A 16,632-nucleotide genomic window follows, 5' to 3' on the forward strand; every position below is an offset into this window, starting at 1 on the left:
CCCCCGCACCGGGGCCTCAGCAGCCTGGGCCCGGAGCCGGCGGGGCCCCGCCCCTGGGCGCCATGCTGCCGCCGGACCACGCCCTGGGCTCTGCCGCGCCCTCGCCGGGCGTGCTGGGCGCCTTCTCCGACGTGCTGGTCAGGTGCGAGGTGTCCCGTGTGCTGCTGCTACTGCTGCTGCAGCCCCCGCCCGCCAAGCTGCTGCCCGAGCATGCCCGTACCCTGGAGAAGTACTCCTGGGAGGCTTTCGCAGGCCATGGCCAGGACAGCACCAGCCAGCTTCCCGAAGAGCTGTTTTTGCTCCTTCAGTCCTTGGTCATGGCTGCCCACGAAAAGGACACGGACGCCATCAAGATGCTGCAGGTGGAGATGTGGCCGCTGTTGACTGCGGAGCAGAACCACCTCCTTCACCTTGTTCTGCAAGAAACCGTCTCCCCTTCGGGACAGGGAGTCTGAATTCACCTGAACAGTCTTTTCTCCTGTTGCATTTGCCTTTGGGGACAGAAGATGAAAGACATCCTGGTTCTGCCTTTTCTCATAAGAATTTAAATGGAGTTACCCTTGGAAGGGGTTATGCTTCTCCCAGAAGACATAGGCTGACAAAACAGTGCCAGATATGGGATACCTCTCGTTGAGTTGTTGGTCGGGGATGTCCCAGAAGACACCCCCCCCCAAAAAAAATATAGGCCATTGCCATTGCTGTTAGTTGCCTACCAGCACTTGATGGTAAAGACCATGTTGCTGAAGACACCACACACTTTGGTCACAGGACGGACATGAAGAAGCTGGTTCTGACCCAGAAACTTACTCCTCTGCTGGCTAGCTTTCATAGTATCAGAAGGTGCCATGAAGGCTCCTAGGGGAGAAAAGTCCTACTCAGCTGTGAACCCTGTGAGCTACTATAACAATCAGCTTGACAAAATATACCCATGGGTGTAATAATGGTATGTTATGTGAGTAGGCAACTGCTTTCTGATTGTGCTTAAGACCTCCACAGGAGGAAATTCATACCTGGTACTACAAATCTGGCCTAGAATTTGTGGCTAGGCAGCTCATAGACACTAGAGGAGAACCTGTAACTACCATTTTGATAAATTGACATAGTATTAAACTGTTTCCTAACTACATAACTGTACACCTATAGATTAGATCAGTTGTCAGTTCTCACCAGAAAAGCTTCTTTTGCAGCAGACATTGGTGAATACAGAGATTCACAACTTGTCAAAATGCAGATAATAAGGGACTGGAGGTTATGTGGTTAAGAACACTGGCTGCTCTTGCAGAACACTGGGTTTGGTTCCCAGCATCCACATGGCAGCTAACAGCCATCTTTAACTCTAGTTCCAGGGGATCTGACACCCTCTTCTGACCTCTGTGGGCATTGCACCACATGATGCACTTACACACCTGCAGGCAATACATTCATACACAGAAAATAAATATAATAAAATATAAAAAAGTATGTAAGTGTGTAGTGCTCAGCCCTAAATGGGACTTCTTTGTCACACCTCCTCCCCAAGGCTTAGGGAACATTGTGGAATAGGGGACAGAAAGATTTTTAGAGCTAGTGGTTAGGAGGGAAGGACTGCTAAGAAAGCATCTTCTGAACACAGTAGGACTGTTGCACTCATGAATTCACAGCAGCTGTGGTTGCCTGCATAAGATCAGTCAACATGTCAATGTGGAGTGGGGGAGGGGTATGCAAGTCCCCACCCTAGCTGAGGAGCTACTGGCAGTTGATGACTTTTGGGGGAGGGAAGAGTCAGTTTTCTTCAGGGATATGGCCCCTGGTAGTTTGACCATGCTCCAGTAGACAGTTTCACACCCATTTACATTTGGGTAGCAGTAAGTTTTGACTTAGTGGCATATATATTAATTTTTAAAGTTTATGTGTATGAGTGTTTTGCCTGCATGTGTATAGGTGCACCACATGCATATAATGCCTGCAAAGGCCGGAAGAGGGCATCAAATCCCCTGGAACTGGAGTTATAGATGGTTCTTAGATGCCTTGCAGGTATAGGAACTGAACCCAGGCCCCCTGCAAGAGCAGTCAGCGCTCTTAACTGCAAAGCCATCTCTCCAGCCCCAACGGTTATATTTTCTTTGAAAGGGAGTGGGAGGACAGCAGGAGGAACTGGAGGGGAGAGTGGGAGTGCATATGCATTATATATACATATAAAATTCTCAAAGAATACTTTTATTTTCCCCCAGAAGTTGTCAGGAAAAAGTGATGGGGAGATATGGGAGGAGTTGGAGGGGAGGGAGTGGGCATGGATTTCATCAAAACACCTTATATGCATGTATGAAATTCTCAATAATTTTTTTTGGTCTTTTTGAGACAGGGTCTCCCTGTAGCCCCAGCTGACCTGGAACTCATTATGTAGACCAGGCTGGCCTCGAACTCACAGAGATCCGCCTGCCTCTGCCTCCCGAGTGCTGGGATTAAAGGCATGTGCCACCACACCTGGCCCCATAATTTTTTTTTAAAGTTAAAAAAAATCTGAAAAAAAAATTCTCAAAGAATAAACAAAGCCTTATGCAATAGTAAAATTGAGAATCTCTGAAATATTCCTTCCCTCTCCAATTTGATCAGTTGTGAATTTCTGGACAGTGAATTTGTACAGCTGTCTGAATAGGAAAACTGATTTTGCCATGCCTTGTTTTGGGTGGTCCTGGGATTGAACCTAAGTCCTCATGCATATTAAGTAAATGCTCTACCAATTTTGGTACTCCCTTTTTACTTTTTGTAGGCAGGGTCTCACTAAGTTACCCAGCCAAGCCTTAAGTCACTCCTCACCCAGACTGGCCTTGAAGCTGCTATTTTCCCGCCACAGCTTCCTAAATAGCTGGAAATACATATCTGGGCCAGAAAGCCTGACATCATGATTCATTCCTTAACCCATTTTGATATTGTGATGGTTTGAGAAGTGTCCTTCATAGGCTCAAGTATTTGAATACTTGGTCGGTTGGTGGCACTGTTTGGGGAGGGTCATGGATTCTTTATGGGGTGTGGCCTAGCTGGAGGAAGCAGGTCACTGGGGGCCAGCTTTGAGGGTTCGTAGCCTTGTCCCACTTCCAATTTGCCTTCTCTGCTTCCTGTATTCATTGAAGATGTAGGCTCCCTCTTAGCCTCCTGCTCTGGAGGCATGCCTGTGGCTTGCTGCCATGCTTCTCTGACATGATGGACTCTACCCTGTGGGACCATAATCCCAGATAAATTCTTCCTTCTATAAGTTGCCTTGGTCATGGTGTTTTATCACAGCAACAGAAAAGTAACTAATACAGATATTTTCCTGATCAAGTTTCTTATTCGTTTAATTTCCACCATAAGTGGTAATAGAGTTGTACATATACAACTCAGAGTTGTATATGTCTTACACAGCCTTGCAGGTGCTACAACACTAAATCCATGATGAAGCTACTTTGATCATCCTGTATAGGGGGTGAGGGTTGAAATTTAACCTACGGGTAACACCTGCTATCTCACAAGCTCACCTATCTGTTAGGAAGTAAAACACAGAACCAGGCCTTTCATCCCCCGAAGTACAGGAAACCTGGCCCATACTGAGCAAAGAATGAAGCTACAGGAGAACTCACTTGCCAAAGACCCTTACTAGGATTACTGCATTGTAGATTTGACCAGCTCAGCAATGCCCATGCCAGTAGTACCTAGTACCCTTCTGATAGATGTATTTTGTATTGCAACTGCTACTTGTAATGGAGGTCATGCTGCAACTTTCAGCTGAAATCTTATAGTTGGCTACATTAGTATGCATGTTATTACATCACAAAATTAAAACCTACTTAGGTTTATTTAATTTTGCATTTTGAAAGCAATAATACAAAGTCTTTGTAATACAACCTCTTAAAAGTTTAACTTTGGGAACATAAATTATTTAGGGTGAAGTTTTATATATAGTCCTTGTGATGGCTAATCTTCATTATATCAACTTGACTGGATTCGGGATTACCTAGGAGACACACTGACTGTCTGTGAGGGCATTTCCGGTGAGGTTTTACTGAGAAGGAAAGACCCACCATGAATGTGGGCAGGAGCATCCCATACTCCAGGTATAACTGCTCTCACAGCCACACCTTCCCTACTATGATGGACTATATCCTCAAGCTGTGAGCCAAAACAAACAAACTTTTCCTTAAGTTGCTTTTATTTATTTATTTATTTTTTTTGTCTTAGGACTCATCTGGGGTGATATTAAGGACTCGGCTTGGAGCAGAATTTTTGTTTGGTGCTTTCTGGAGGAGAGATGTGGAAGGTTGTCACAATGAGCTAAATGCTTCAAAGTGGATGGGATTTGGGTATTATTTTCTGTTTCCTTTTCTACTCCCAATAATGTGGAAGTGATGCAAAGTATAGGAAAGCTCCTGTGAGATAATTCTCTCCACTCACTTGGATGCCATGAAGGTTGTTACAGAGCCCCGAAAACCGAGTCCAAACATTTGCAAATGTAGTAAGGGTGCGTACGACTTTACTCCTTTGCTTTTTCTACTGGTGTGCGCCTCTTAATCCTGGCTGTGGGTCTGGTCATCTGTCTTCTTATGACAAAAAAGTTTAGTGCTTTGATGTGTACCTGGTGATGATTTTTGGATCAAAGTTTAAGGAGAAGTTTCTTTGGGGCTATGCTGGTGGGGGAGGTAGAGAGAGGAAAAGGCAGCATTCGTGTATTGGGTATATAAGCAGAACCCCAGCACACACTCAGGGTGCTGTGTTCCATTTGCTCATGCCTCATTTAGGTAACTCCCTCCGAGTTTGGATGGAATGGAGTCCTACAATGCATCCTGGTGCAAATTCTCTTCTAATACGCCTATCACTTTACTATCAAAATTAACACTGATTTCTAGAATCCTAAATACAAATATTTTAAAAAGATACCACATAACTTGAAAACCAGAGAGAACGATTCTTAGTTTATGTGGACAAGTCAAACTTCATATTGCAAATATTGTAAACTATTGCAAATTGTGGCAGTTATACTGATCCTTCTAACAGATTTGGGTTCTCCCCTGAATTATTATTTATTTAAATAACTAATATAATAGCTGGGTGTGGTGATACATGCCTTTAATGCCAGCCCTTGGGAGGCAAAGGTAGGTGGATCTCTGTGAGTTTGAGGCCAGCCTGGTCTACATAGCAAGTTCCAGGCCAGTCAAGGCTATACAGTGAGACCTAGTGTTTTGTTTGTCTAAGAAAAAAACAAAAAACAAAACAACAACAACAAAAAACCCCCAAATAGTCTGACTGAAGGAACTTTTCCCAGGAATGTTGCACAATGGTGGGTTGGAGCCCTCTTGCACAGGGACATGGACACTGTCCAAATCCAGGCGTATTGCTGAATGTGTTGGTTAGTAGAGGAAACAAAGCACTGAGTTATGTACTAGAAGGAAAATGATCCATGGAAAATGAGCATATAATTAGAAATATTGCTTATGGTGGGGTATTTTATTTGTGGTGATACAAAGACCTTTGAGAGCTGGTTGTGGTGGTGCTTGCCAGTGGGCAAATGCTAAAGAGACAGAGCAGAGTGATCTCAAGTTTGAGGCCAGCCTGGGCTGGGCTACATATTTTAAAAAGAAAATCTCTAAGAACCACTGTTCAAGAGCGAGATCAAGACAAATTAGGGAAGCTGTGGGATGGAAGAGTTCTAGTGTCTTAATGGACTAATGTTAACTGTACATATTTTTTTCTGCCATTTACACTATACCAGTGCTCCACACACTTTTCTGTAAAGGGCCAGAGAGACATGTTAGCTTTCACAGGCCATAAATGGTGTTTGTTGGGTCGTCTTTGTTTCCTTGTTTTTACAATCCTTTTAATATTCAAAAGCCAGTCTTAATTCACAATCCATATATAAGCAGGCTGCAGGTCAAATCTGTGCGCTCTGGATTAGAATTTAGAACCTACTACCTGCTCAGTAACTGAAATATTAAAGTAATAACCCTCCTGAGATGTGAATAGCCTTGTAATGTAAAACAAAAATTGAAAATAAATCAGCTAGGTATTCAACTTTGTACTCTAGGAGACCAAAATAAGCCAAAAGAACATAATAGATTTTTTTTTTTCTTTGTAAACTTTTTTTTTTTTTTTGGTGTTTTTTGAGACAAGGTCTCCCTGTAGCCACAGCTGGCCTGGATTTGCTATGGAGACCAGGCTGGCCTTGAACTCACAGGGATCTGCCTGCCTCTGCCTTCTGAGTGCTGAGAATAAAGGTGTATGCCACCACACCCAGCTTTTTTTTTGTAAACTTTTTAACAGAAACTAACGAATTACAAAACAGTTCTTTTCAAAGGTAGGTTGATTGAAGAAACAATAAAATAAGCAAACGGCAACTCTGATCAAGGGGCAAGAAGGAGAAAAATAGGCATGTGTGTGCACACAGACTGATACATCATGGTATATGAAGAGAGACAAGATTCTCCTGTACATATTTACAGCAGTTAAAGTTACAGAAAATGAAAATACCAAGAACCAGAGAAGGGATGGAAAAGATAGCCAATTATCTGCCACCGCGAAATAAAGAGGTATTAAGTATGTGATTACAACATTAAACAAACTGTCCTAGAATAGTTTCCCAATTTATTTTCAAGCTTAATAACCCACTCCTGAAAGCCAGTTTTATTTGTGAATTTAGCGACATGATAAATGTTGGCAAGTTGGATCCAGCTAAGTTTTAAATAAGTAATATGCTATTGAGCCAGGATAAAAAGACAGGAAAAAATTTTGGAACATGAGAAGGGATAGAAACCCCTCATTCCAGAATCAGAAACTTGAACACAAATGAAAAACTAAAATTGCCTATAGAGATAGTACTATTTTTCTAAAGACATCTCAAACAAGGGTGTTAAAGACAACAAGCTCTGCTTACGTATGCCCAGAAAGTTTGTAGCCTTGAGTTTGACTATATTAGCACTCCTCTCATCTCTAAACCCAAACAACGAACTTTCTGAAACTACCTTACAATTTCATGTATAAAAGGAAATTCTTAGGCCGGGCGTGGTGGTGCATGCCTTTAATCCCAGCACTCTGGGGGGGGCAGAGGCAGGCAGATCTCTGTGAGTTCAAGGCCAGCCTAGTCTACATAGTGAGTTCCAGGACAGCTGGGGCTACAGGGAGATCTGAAAAGACCAAAAAGGTCTCAAAAAGATAAAAAAAAATTTAACAAAAAGGAAATTCTTTGAGATAAAAGAAAGTAAACCACCTCATATTTTTGACTTATTTTAAATTTTTTTCTTAATTAAAAAATTGCTTAATTTTTAAACCTTGCTATGAATTATATCCCCAGAGCAATGTAACTTAGAAAGACAAAGAATTATATATGTATGTATAATAGAATCATATATAATAGAATTATATATGCATAACCATTGTAAAATCACCTAAGCATGCCTTTCTCTTTAGAAGCATAGAATCATGTCTTGGGATATGTGCTGCCCTTTTCTTAAGCATTTCTCTTAAACACCCACACTTAGATTTGAAGCACGTACTTTCTCTTATAAATACTTCATAAACTCTCTAACCTTGCTTCACTCTGACTTGGCCTGAAATTCTTTTCTGTAGCATAGTCAAAGATCCAGTTTTACCTGAGTGGAGGTCCCTAAAGGGGAAACTCCTCAGGCTACCAGTAGTAGTACTGAAATAGGTCTCCTCATCACCACTGACACTAGGACTGAAGATTTCCAAGGAATATAGCACAATTGGCATGCTGGAATGCCTTGCCTGAATTGCATGTGACACTTGTATATATACCTCTTCCCAATTGTACATTCTAAGACATCACATCTGTAGCTTGAAATCAGGAATGATAGTAGCATTTATATCATAGAAATTAGAAAATACTATAACTCAAGGCCTTGTTCCTTAGTTGTCACTTGCTAGCATATCATTGAATATAATTTAAAAATAGGAAAAATAAATTTGATTATGTCAAAAGTGCTGGGAAAGTATTTGATAAAATTCAGCTGTGATTAAAAACAAACTAGAAATAGCCAGAAACTTTTTTTTTGAGACAGGGTACCCTTGGTTGGCCTGGAACTTGTTCTGTAGATCAGGATGGCCTTGAAGTCACAGAGATCTACTGGCCTCTGTATCTTCTGTCAGCAGTTTGTCACTACAACTCTGTAATTTTTATCTTTAGCTCCTAAGTCATATCTGCCTATAACCTCAATATATAGAGAATATTATAGACCAAGTATGAAGGAATGGGGCTTTGGGCTGTGGTAATAGCAGTATAAATGAAAATGTAAGATATGGGAGGGGCATAGAAAGAATTAGAATAGATTTCTGGAGCAGCTAATCAGGGTTATAAAATGAGAAAAGTATAGGCAATGATGCTAAGGACTTATGCCTGTTGAACTGCCTTCAGCTCACCCATAGAGAATGAATTCCTAAAGTTTTACCCATTCTTTTATGTGAAAGGCAGATCTTATTAACTCCATTCATGGTTTTGGCCAATAAATTCAAGTGTTTCATGTACTGACTGCTGGGGATTTCAATCAGTTGCCCATGAGAAAATTCACATTCTTAAAATAATACACATCTGTATTTCTATCATCTATGAGATATTGAACCTCTGACTTTATGTTCATATTTTCATAATCATTCCTATTTCCCACTGAGAGAAAATTCAGCTTTGGAGTTTGTGGAAGCTCAGTGTGTTTTGTCATCTGTCAAAAGCCCTTTACAGTTTACATGCATTCTCTTGAAAGAACTAATTACATACCATTAAGGTTCCAGTAGAATTTCCTCGATAAGTCAGCCACTTCTTCCCATCAAGACTATACATGATGATAAATTGAGAAATGTACAGGCTAGAAAATTTCTGACGGGCCCCCTGGGTCTGGATGCCATGAATAATCATTGGTGTCAAAAGATCCACCTACCAATTAAAATAACAACTTATTTTAATATGTGCATATTAAAATTATAATTTATTGTTATTAGTTGTCTACTTAGGAAGATTCTTCATTGCTACAGATTACCTTGCATGTTCAGGAGAAGCAGGCAGTACTGTTGAGATGTGGACATGTGTGTGACACTGGGATATATGGTAGGAATTCGTAGGAAAGGTGCTTGTTGAATTCCCTACTTCCTGGCCAACCAGACCACTTCCAAATCATTGAGTTGTTTCACATACACCCATGGCACTACATATATGGACCAGCATGACTTAATGCTTTACCCACACTTCTGCATCAGTCAAAGTCAATCTCCTCTCCTTTCCCCAGACCAGACCTATCCCTATAGCATTATCAGGGATAAACTGCTATATCTCTTTCAAGTATTAGTTCAGAAAATATTTCTCCTGATTAACTTTCCCTGACTCAGACAAATTTAGTAATGTTTTCACTCCATGTTGTATATAATAACTTCATTCTAGAAGATTATTGTACTACTTTATGAAAGTTTCTTTGCTTGTTTTCATTTGTTATTCGACTGAGATCATTAAGACAGTGAACCTGTTTGAGTTTTCTAACTGCTTTGTGTTAACTGCTGAGCCATGTCTCCAATCCCAAGAATTGCACGTTTTGCAGATTTGGCTTGTACTGCTTCTTTATGTGGAGTATGAGAAGTTTTTTGTTTTTTGGGGGGGAGAACCACTTACTATTATGTCTTTTAGTGAATCTAATAAAGCCTTGCCATTCTACCTATATTCTGTGACCGAGGAATGCCTGGCGAAGTGCCAAGCTTATCTACATCTTCTTGGTGTGTCTTTTCTAACTTCTAATTGGCATCTTTTAATGGGTTAGTACGTAAAAAGTAAATAACTACATGTATTTATGGAGCCAAGTATTTCACTGTGACTATAATAGACAAATCTCTGCTAGAAGTAAGCAAGGTTAGTAATAAGTTTCACAGTATACAGTGTTAGCTTTGAGGCAACAACACAAATACGACAGTTGCCAATTGGACTGCTAATCACCTGCTGCTGATTGTTCAATCCTGGTTGCCTAGTGCCTTTCAAGCAAGTCCAATGCTTGCATGCCAATGGGCCAGGCTATTTTGCACCCTTTACTTCTTGTCAGCATAAAAGATGTTTCTCTGAACTCCCCTCCTTGTTAGCATCTTCCTCAACTCTTTGTGTTTCAGTGGAGCAGATAGCATAATCCCCTTTTGAGATTGTGATACTTAGAATGAGAAAGCCCCCCATAGGTTCCAAATATTTGACTGCTTGGTCCACATTTGGTGGTGCTGTTTGGGAGGGTCATGGAACCCTTAGGAGGTGTGGTAAGGCTGGAGGAAGCACATCACTGAGAGTGGGCTTTGCTTCCAGTCTGTCTCTCTGCTTCCTGTGCCTGCTTGAAGATGTAAGCACTTAGCTGTCTGCTCCTGCTGCCTCCTGTCATGCCTGCCCCACTGTGATGGACTCTGGAACCATAAACCCAATAAACTCTTCCTCTATAACTTGCCTTGATCATTGTGTTTTATCACAGCAATAGAAAAGTAACTTAAAAAAAGAAAAGAAACTAATACAAGGATACTGTATCTTAAGAGAGATTGAATGATAATTCAATTAAAAGGATATGTAACTGGTTCAATTACCACAAGCTAATAACAGATGATTATCAACCTAAAGGGATATATATATATATATATATATATATATATATGCCAGTTTTTGTTGGTGTGAGTTGGCATGCTATATAACATCTGTATGATTTGGTTTCTTCCTTTGAAATAATGCTCATAGTAGCATCTACCTTGTGATATTCATGGTAAGGATTTACTAGCTTCATTTGTGTTGAGCACATACTAAGGAAGTCCATGTCACTATTTGGATCATGACATCACTGAAGTAATAAAAGTTCGCTGATCTAATCAGCAAATGATGTGAAATTGAGAAGACTAGGAAATACTTTGGGACACAGAATCTTGGCAAGCTGAAACAATGGGCCAGATTTTATAAGTGGAACCTCAACAGAGTGTTATTTATAGTTTGTTGTTTCCTGTTGGGGATACAAAAAGGAACTTAGCTTTCCAAACTTACCTATCATGTAGCATGGAAAAGATCACCCTCCAAATCTCACTTATCTGCTTTTGAAGGGGTCACAAGCCTGATTGATCACAGGTTAGATGATATTATTTTTGAATATGTTTATTTAAATAAAATGTATTATTAAGATGAATCTCATGGGCTGGAGAGACAGCTTAGTGGGTAAGGTACTTGCTGTGCAAGCATGAGGATATGAGTTTGGATCCCCAGGACCCACATAAAACCTGGGCATGGCTGTGTATTCCTGTAACCCCAGCAATGGGAGGTGAAGACAGGTGGATACTCAGGGCTTGCTGGCCAGCTAGTCTAGCTAAACAATGAGCTCCAGGTTCAGTGAGCAACGTCATAAAAAATAAGGTGGAGAGTAATAGAGAAAGACACCTAACATGGACCCCTGGCCTCCACATATGCATATATAGGCACACACATGTACATATACACACATACACCACAAATGCACATACACTAAAAATAAAATTTTAAAGGTGAATTTCCTGTTTATTTTTAATGTGGTGCATTAAAGACATTGGGTTAGACTAAACACACTACTTCAAGTATCATGGCATCCTAGTTCACTACATTGGGCTACATGAAGTATGTGTTTCCTAACACCCATGGGGTATAGAATTTCTGAGAAAGACAGACTTAGTTCTACAAAAGAAGCTACAATTTATTTTCTTTGAAAATGGGAGATTGGGCAACTTCTTTTGTATAAAAATGAAAAGTACTGGAGGAGTCAGGGGCACCTACTCACTTGGAGACATTTAATAAACAGTTTTGAAAGGTGACTTCAGCTTTACAGAAAACATTCCAATGTTCTAATCCCAGTGGAAAGAAATGAGACACATTTGCATATTCGATTCTATTCTCAAGTTTTCCATCCATGAATAGTTTTTCACAAATTAAAAGCCATTCTAGTATATTGTTTCTCCACCTGGTAACTGATGCTATGGGAAAGACTGCAGAATAAAAGGGCATGTGTGATGCTTTGAATTTGTGTGATGAATTGGTGATGTGATCAAATGTGATACATTTCTCATCGCGGATGAAGTTTTCTGACCTTGATCCAGGAAAAGGGCTCATTGGTACTCCAGGCATTGATTGATCCAGAGTGATGAAGTCTGGCCAGGTTTGGAGCCCACTGTCCTTTGCCCAAGAAAGATGAAAGAGATTATGTATTCAGTTGATTTTTTTCTTAAACACTTGGGAACAACAGTACTATTTAGACAAAAGATTAACCCTACTTGTGGAGAAGACAACAGAAAAATATTTTTATAGAAAAACAGAAAAATATTGTAGTGTGCCAGTATTGGTTACTGTCTGAAGGATTTGGTTCTTGGTGTTGTACATCCTACCTTTTTTCCTTTGAAGAATGAACCTAGGGCATTGCACATGCTAGGCAAGTGCTCTCCTACTGAGCTATGCGTACAATCCCCAAGTGATACCATAATGAATATTTATTATATAATGTATGTTTATTGTTGCAAAAATCAGAAAATGGAAAAATAATGAAAAATAATAAAAATAAAAGAAATAAAAAGCATAGTCTGTCCATCCAGAAACTCTTAAGGTAAGTAGTTCCTCTTTTCCAAGGGGAATTTTTCCCTGTGAAGCAGGGATTGGCAAACTTTTTTGAGCCAAGGGGTAGGTAGCAAATAATTTAAGAGTGGCAGATTATATAACCTCGGTTGTAACTACATAACTGCCACTGTAGTGAGTGTGACTGCGTGGAAGCATAAGGCTTTATTATGGACACTGTAACTTGAATTTTATAATTTTCACATGTCATGAAAAGTTAGGCTAGTGAGATGGCACAGCTGTTAAAGGCACTTGCCACTAAGCCTGATGACCTGAGTTCAATCCCTAGGAGCCACATGGTGGGATGAGAAAACTGACTCCAACATGTTGTCCTTTGAGTGCCAAATGTATGTGCACATCCATGCATATAAATAAATAAATAAGTAAATAAATAAATGTATTTTTTATTTTACAAAATAGAAAAGTTAACTATTTAGGAAGAGGAAGCAGACTGGGAAAGTGGGAAGAGGAATATGAGAGGGTAATAAGGGGTTGGTCAATGCGACCAAAGTATATTATATCCAAATGGGAAAATGAAAATGTGACAATGAAATAAAGACATTTTTTGTACAAGTATTATACGTGAATAAAACTGAAAATTATTCTTAGCTCACATACCATGCAGAACCAGGTAATAGACCCTTAGTCTAAAGGAATATGTGAGAACTTTCTATAGACTTTATCAGAAACTTTCTTCTCACTAGTGAAAGTGTAGCTTTCTACTACACTGAGGAGCATGGACTCAAGGGAGCTACTGAATAGGGAGGATGTTTCAGGAGCCAGTATCATTGCCCAAGTGAGAAATGAAGGTGACCCAAATTAAGAGTGTCACAGTGGGAAATGTAGAAAAAGCTATGGACTTGAGAGGTGTATGTGGAGGAGAATTAGGAAAAGATGTTAAAAGGATATGGGAATGGAGATATTTTCCAAAATAAACAGAAAAGCCTAGGCAAGTGATGAAGGTCTGTGTAGGTTTGTTATGATATATAAAGGATGAGACAAAAATAATATACACATAATCTTAAAATTTCTATGGTCATAGTTTAGTCAACTAGTTTAAGGAACAAAATACAAACAAAATCTAGTCAAGGTTTACCTGAGAATATTTGATTTTTTACCTTAGAGGGACTTACAGGATAGTTTTTTCACCTTGCCCTCCAAGATCTACTAAGTTTCAGGGGACTATGGAACATCTCTCAAAATGTTCTGTAACTGTGGTGAGTCACCTCTCCTCTTGTTCAGGGAGGACATGGAGACCCCATGAGATGGGCCTTAACCAGTGTCCAGTCTACAAAGAGGAGGGTCAACTCAGAGGAAACATCTCCTCCATGCTTCCTAGTGAAGCCAGCCATGGTCCAGCAGGACCTTTGACTTATCTTCACATATATGGAACTGGTAAAAGAAAGGAGCCAGGAGCTACTCCCAAGCCCATGTGGCCCCTGAGAGACAGATCCTCAAATGACCTTAAGTATAAAAATAACTTGATTTATTTGGGCCATCTGTATGGTCTTAAACTCCCAAAAGGAAAATATAACGAAAGAGTACAGTCATCAGTATATTTCTTTAAGAGTTCAAGGGATTACACTTCCCAGACATTAGACTTACGTCTATATAAAAAGTTATTTAGACAACTATTTCTCATTGATGATTTTCTTCCTAACCAGAAAGTGCTGCTCAGATGTAAGACTTCAAATCTTGGTCTCCAATACTGTAGTGCCCACCTGTAGCTAAGGGAGACAATCAGCTATTGTTCTAAAATGATGGATAAATTTGTTTTCTCCCCCTATCTAGAAGCCTTTGAGAGGGAACTGACACTGATTCTAACCACTCCAACAGCTATCAAAATGCCTGAAAGCAAATCCTGAATCCATCACTCTAGAGTCCAGCCTTGGAAGACAAAAGAAAAATGAGGAGGAACCCCATAGAGGGATGCTTTTGGAAGCCCTTGTCAAGAAATTCCAATGGACTCGCATATGAACATTTGAACTTTGCCCTGTTCTGACTTTTTTTCTGGTTCCCTGTCTATAACTTGTAATGCTAATTACTCTTGCCTTTATTTCTCCTTGGCATCTCCTATTCACAATTCAAGGACTTTCTTTTCTCCTTATAAGAGTTATGCAATTTGGAAGTCTTTTAGATAGACCCACTGAAAGGGTACTCCAATTGCCTCACCCTGCATCCCTGTTCAGCATGGAAGAAGGCAGAGCAGTCTGCATCCCGATTCCCTATTTGCAATTTGGGTAACCCCTTCAGAGGATGGTGTGATAAGAATAGGAGGTAGGAATTGGCTAGGCAGTTAGGGTAAAAAGACCCCAAAGAAAAGTAGCCAGTTTCTTGGCTAAAACCCACAATGTCCTTGGGCCTCTTAGCAACATACTCTGTTCTAAAGGCCAAAAATGTCGAAAGTATTTGGTAGCTTGTATCTAACCCTTAAAAGATTTTAGGGTTAACTCTTCAGAGGGGGGAATGTTATCGAGTAGCCAAAAGCCCCATAAAAATAAATAAATACATCAAAGAAGAAAAAAAAAGAAAAAAAAAGAAAATCATGGAGGTGGATTGGTTATTTGAACTCAACAGAAATGAAAAAGATCTTTCCAGCAAAAATAGTATTTACCATATTGTCCTGAAGCAGTAATCTGAAAATCTCTGATGCTTCCAGAAGCCATTCCCAGAGGAATTTGACACTCTAAAATCAAACACAGTATCTAACAGTATCTAGAAATGACACAGAACTCATGAAAACAGTAAAATACAAACAAATGGTAATATTTTTAGATAAGCAGATTAGAATTGGTTCTCTTACTTGTTTAAGGTTATAAATCTACTCACAGTGAAATTTGTAAGCTATTTTTGGTAACTGAATAAAAATTAAGATCCAAAATCTACTATTGTGAAAAGGAAGACTTTGTTTGAGCACCATTTTGTTAAATACCAGAACTTCATGTTCAAAGTGTACAAGGCTCTCGCCTCCTCTGAGGACTCTTGATGGTTTCTATCAGAAATATTCACTTTAAATTTAATGATTATAGGAGCTTGAATTTATTTCTTGACGAAGACAATCACTTCAAGAAAGAGAAAAGCTGTGTAGAAGTAGACTGTGTAGGCAGTGAGCCTCTGCCCAGTTACTCACGCTTGCTGTACACAAGAAAAAGAGTGCTCATTCCAGCATGTAAGTGCTCTCCAATAAGGCATTCTACCCGCCAAATTCCAACTCTGGATGGTAGCATTTCCACTGTCTCAGAAACACCTTTCAAAGCCAAAAGGAACAAAAATTATTTTTCACTAAAAAATGAGCATGGAATATGTTGGCTTATGTGGAAGATGGGATATCAAAACATCTATCAACTTCAGTTCCAACATTCTTTGATCTATGAAGTGCAAAGCACTTCTTATCTGACATATTTGCTCTGAAAAATCATCTCAGATCTAGTGCACTAAGTAAAGTGATTCCAAATTCCAAATTGCTAGAAGGTCTGTGTGTGTGTGTGTGTGTGTGTGTGTGTGTGTGTGTCTGTGTGTGTGTTTTGGGGGTGCGTGTTCGTGCGTGCATGCGTGCGTGCGTGTGTGTGTGTGTGCTGGAGAGATGGCTCAGTTGTTAACAGCACCAGAACTCTTGTAGAGGACCAGAGTTTGGTTCCCAGCACCCACATCAAGCAGCTCATAGTCAGCTGTGGCTGTATCCAAGGAATCTGATACCCTCTTCTGGCCTCCATGGGCACCGCACTCACATGTGCATACCAACAGAGGCACACACAAATACACATAATTAAAAATAAAACAATAAATAGGCCTTAACATATATGATAAAATGCTTGAATTCTTGTGGGTAGCTTATGGGGGGTGCCGATAAAGAAGGGGAGACTAAATATGATTAAGATGTATTGTATGAAACCCACGAAAATTCAATAAAAATATATTTTAAAAAATGAATCTAAAAAAAAAAGAAAAAGAAAAGAAGCCAGGGATTGATGAGTGCTGAGGGGTTAAGAAATGAGTTATCCAGGATGGATAAAGGCTCTTCCAGATAGTAACCCAACATACTACTGGAA

At 39.9% G+C, this 16,632-nt stretch overlaps 1 protein-coding gene across 2 annotated transcripts in view; it reads right to left on the reverse strand.

Moving 5' to 3' along the window:
* The window catches only part of F8 (coagulation factor VIII), a 111,070-nt gene that overhangs the window by 30,144 nt on the left and 64,294 nt on the right, over positions 1-16,632 (reverse strand). The window contains exons 19-22 of one of the 2 annotated variants that reach the window (XM_008842039.3): positions 15,714-15,830; positions 15,198-15,269; positions 12,066-12,151; positions 8,735-8,890 (exon numbers count right to left, since the gene is read on the reverse strand). In XM_008842039.3, the coding sequence (XP_008840261.1) occupies positions 8,735-8,890; positions 12,066-12,151; positions 15,198-15,269; positions 15,714-15,830 (431 nt within the window). Of the gene's footprint in view, positions 1-8,734; positions 8,891-12,065; positions 12,152-15,197; positions 15,270-15,713; positions 15,831-16,632 lie in introns of those variants that run through there. The other variant, XM_029567771.1, reaches the window with a different exon arrangement.

Source organism: Nannospalax galili, unplaced genomic scaffold, assembly GCF_000622305.1.
Source record: "Nannospalax galili isolate Female #2095 unplaced genomic scaffold, S.galili_v1.0 scaffold880, whole genome shotgun sequence".
Classification (NCBI taxonomy): domain Eukaryota; kingdom Metazoa; phylum Chordata; class Mammalia; order Rodentia; family Spalacidae; genus Nannospalax; species Nannospalax galili.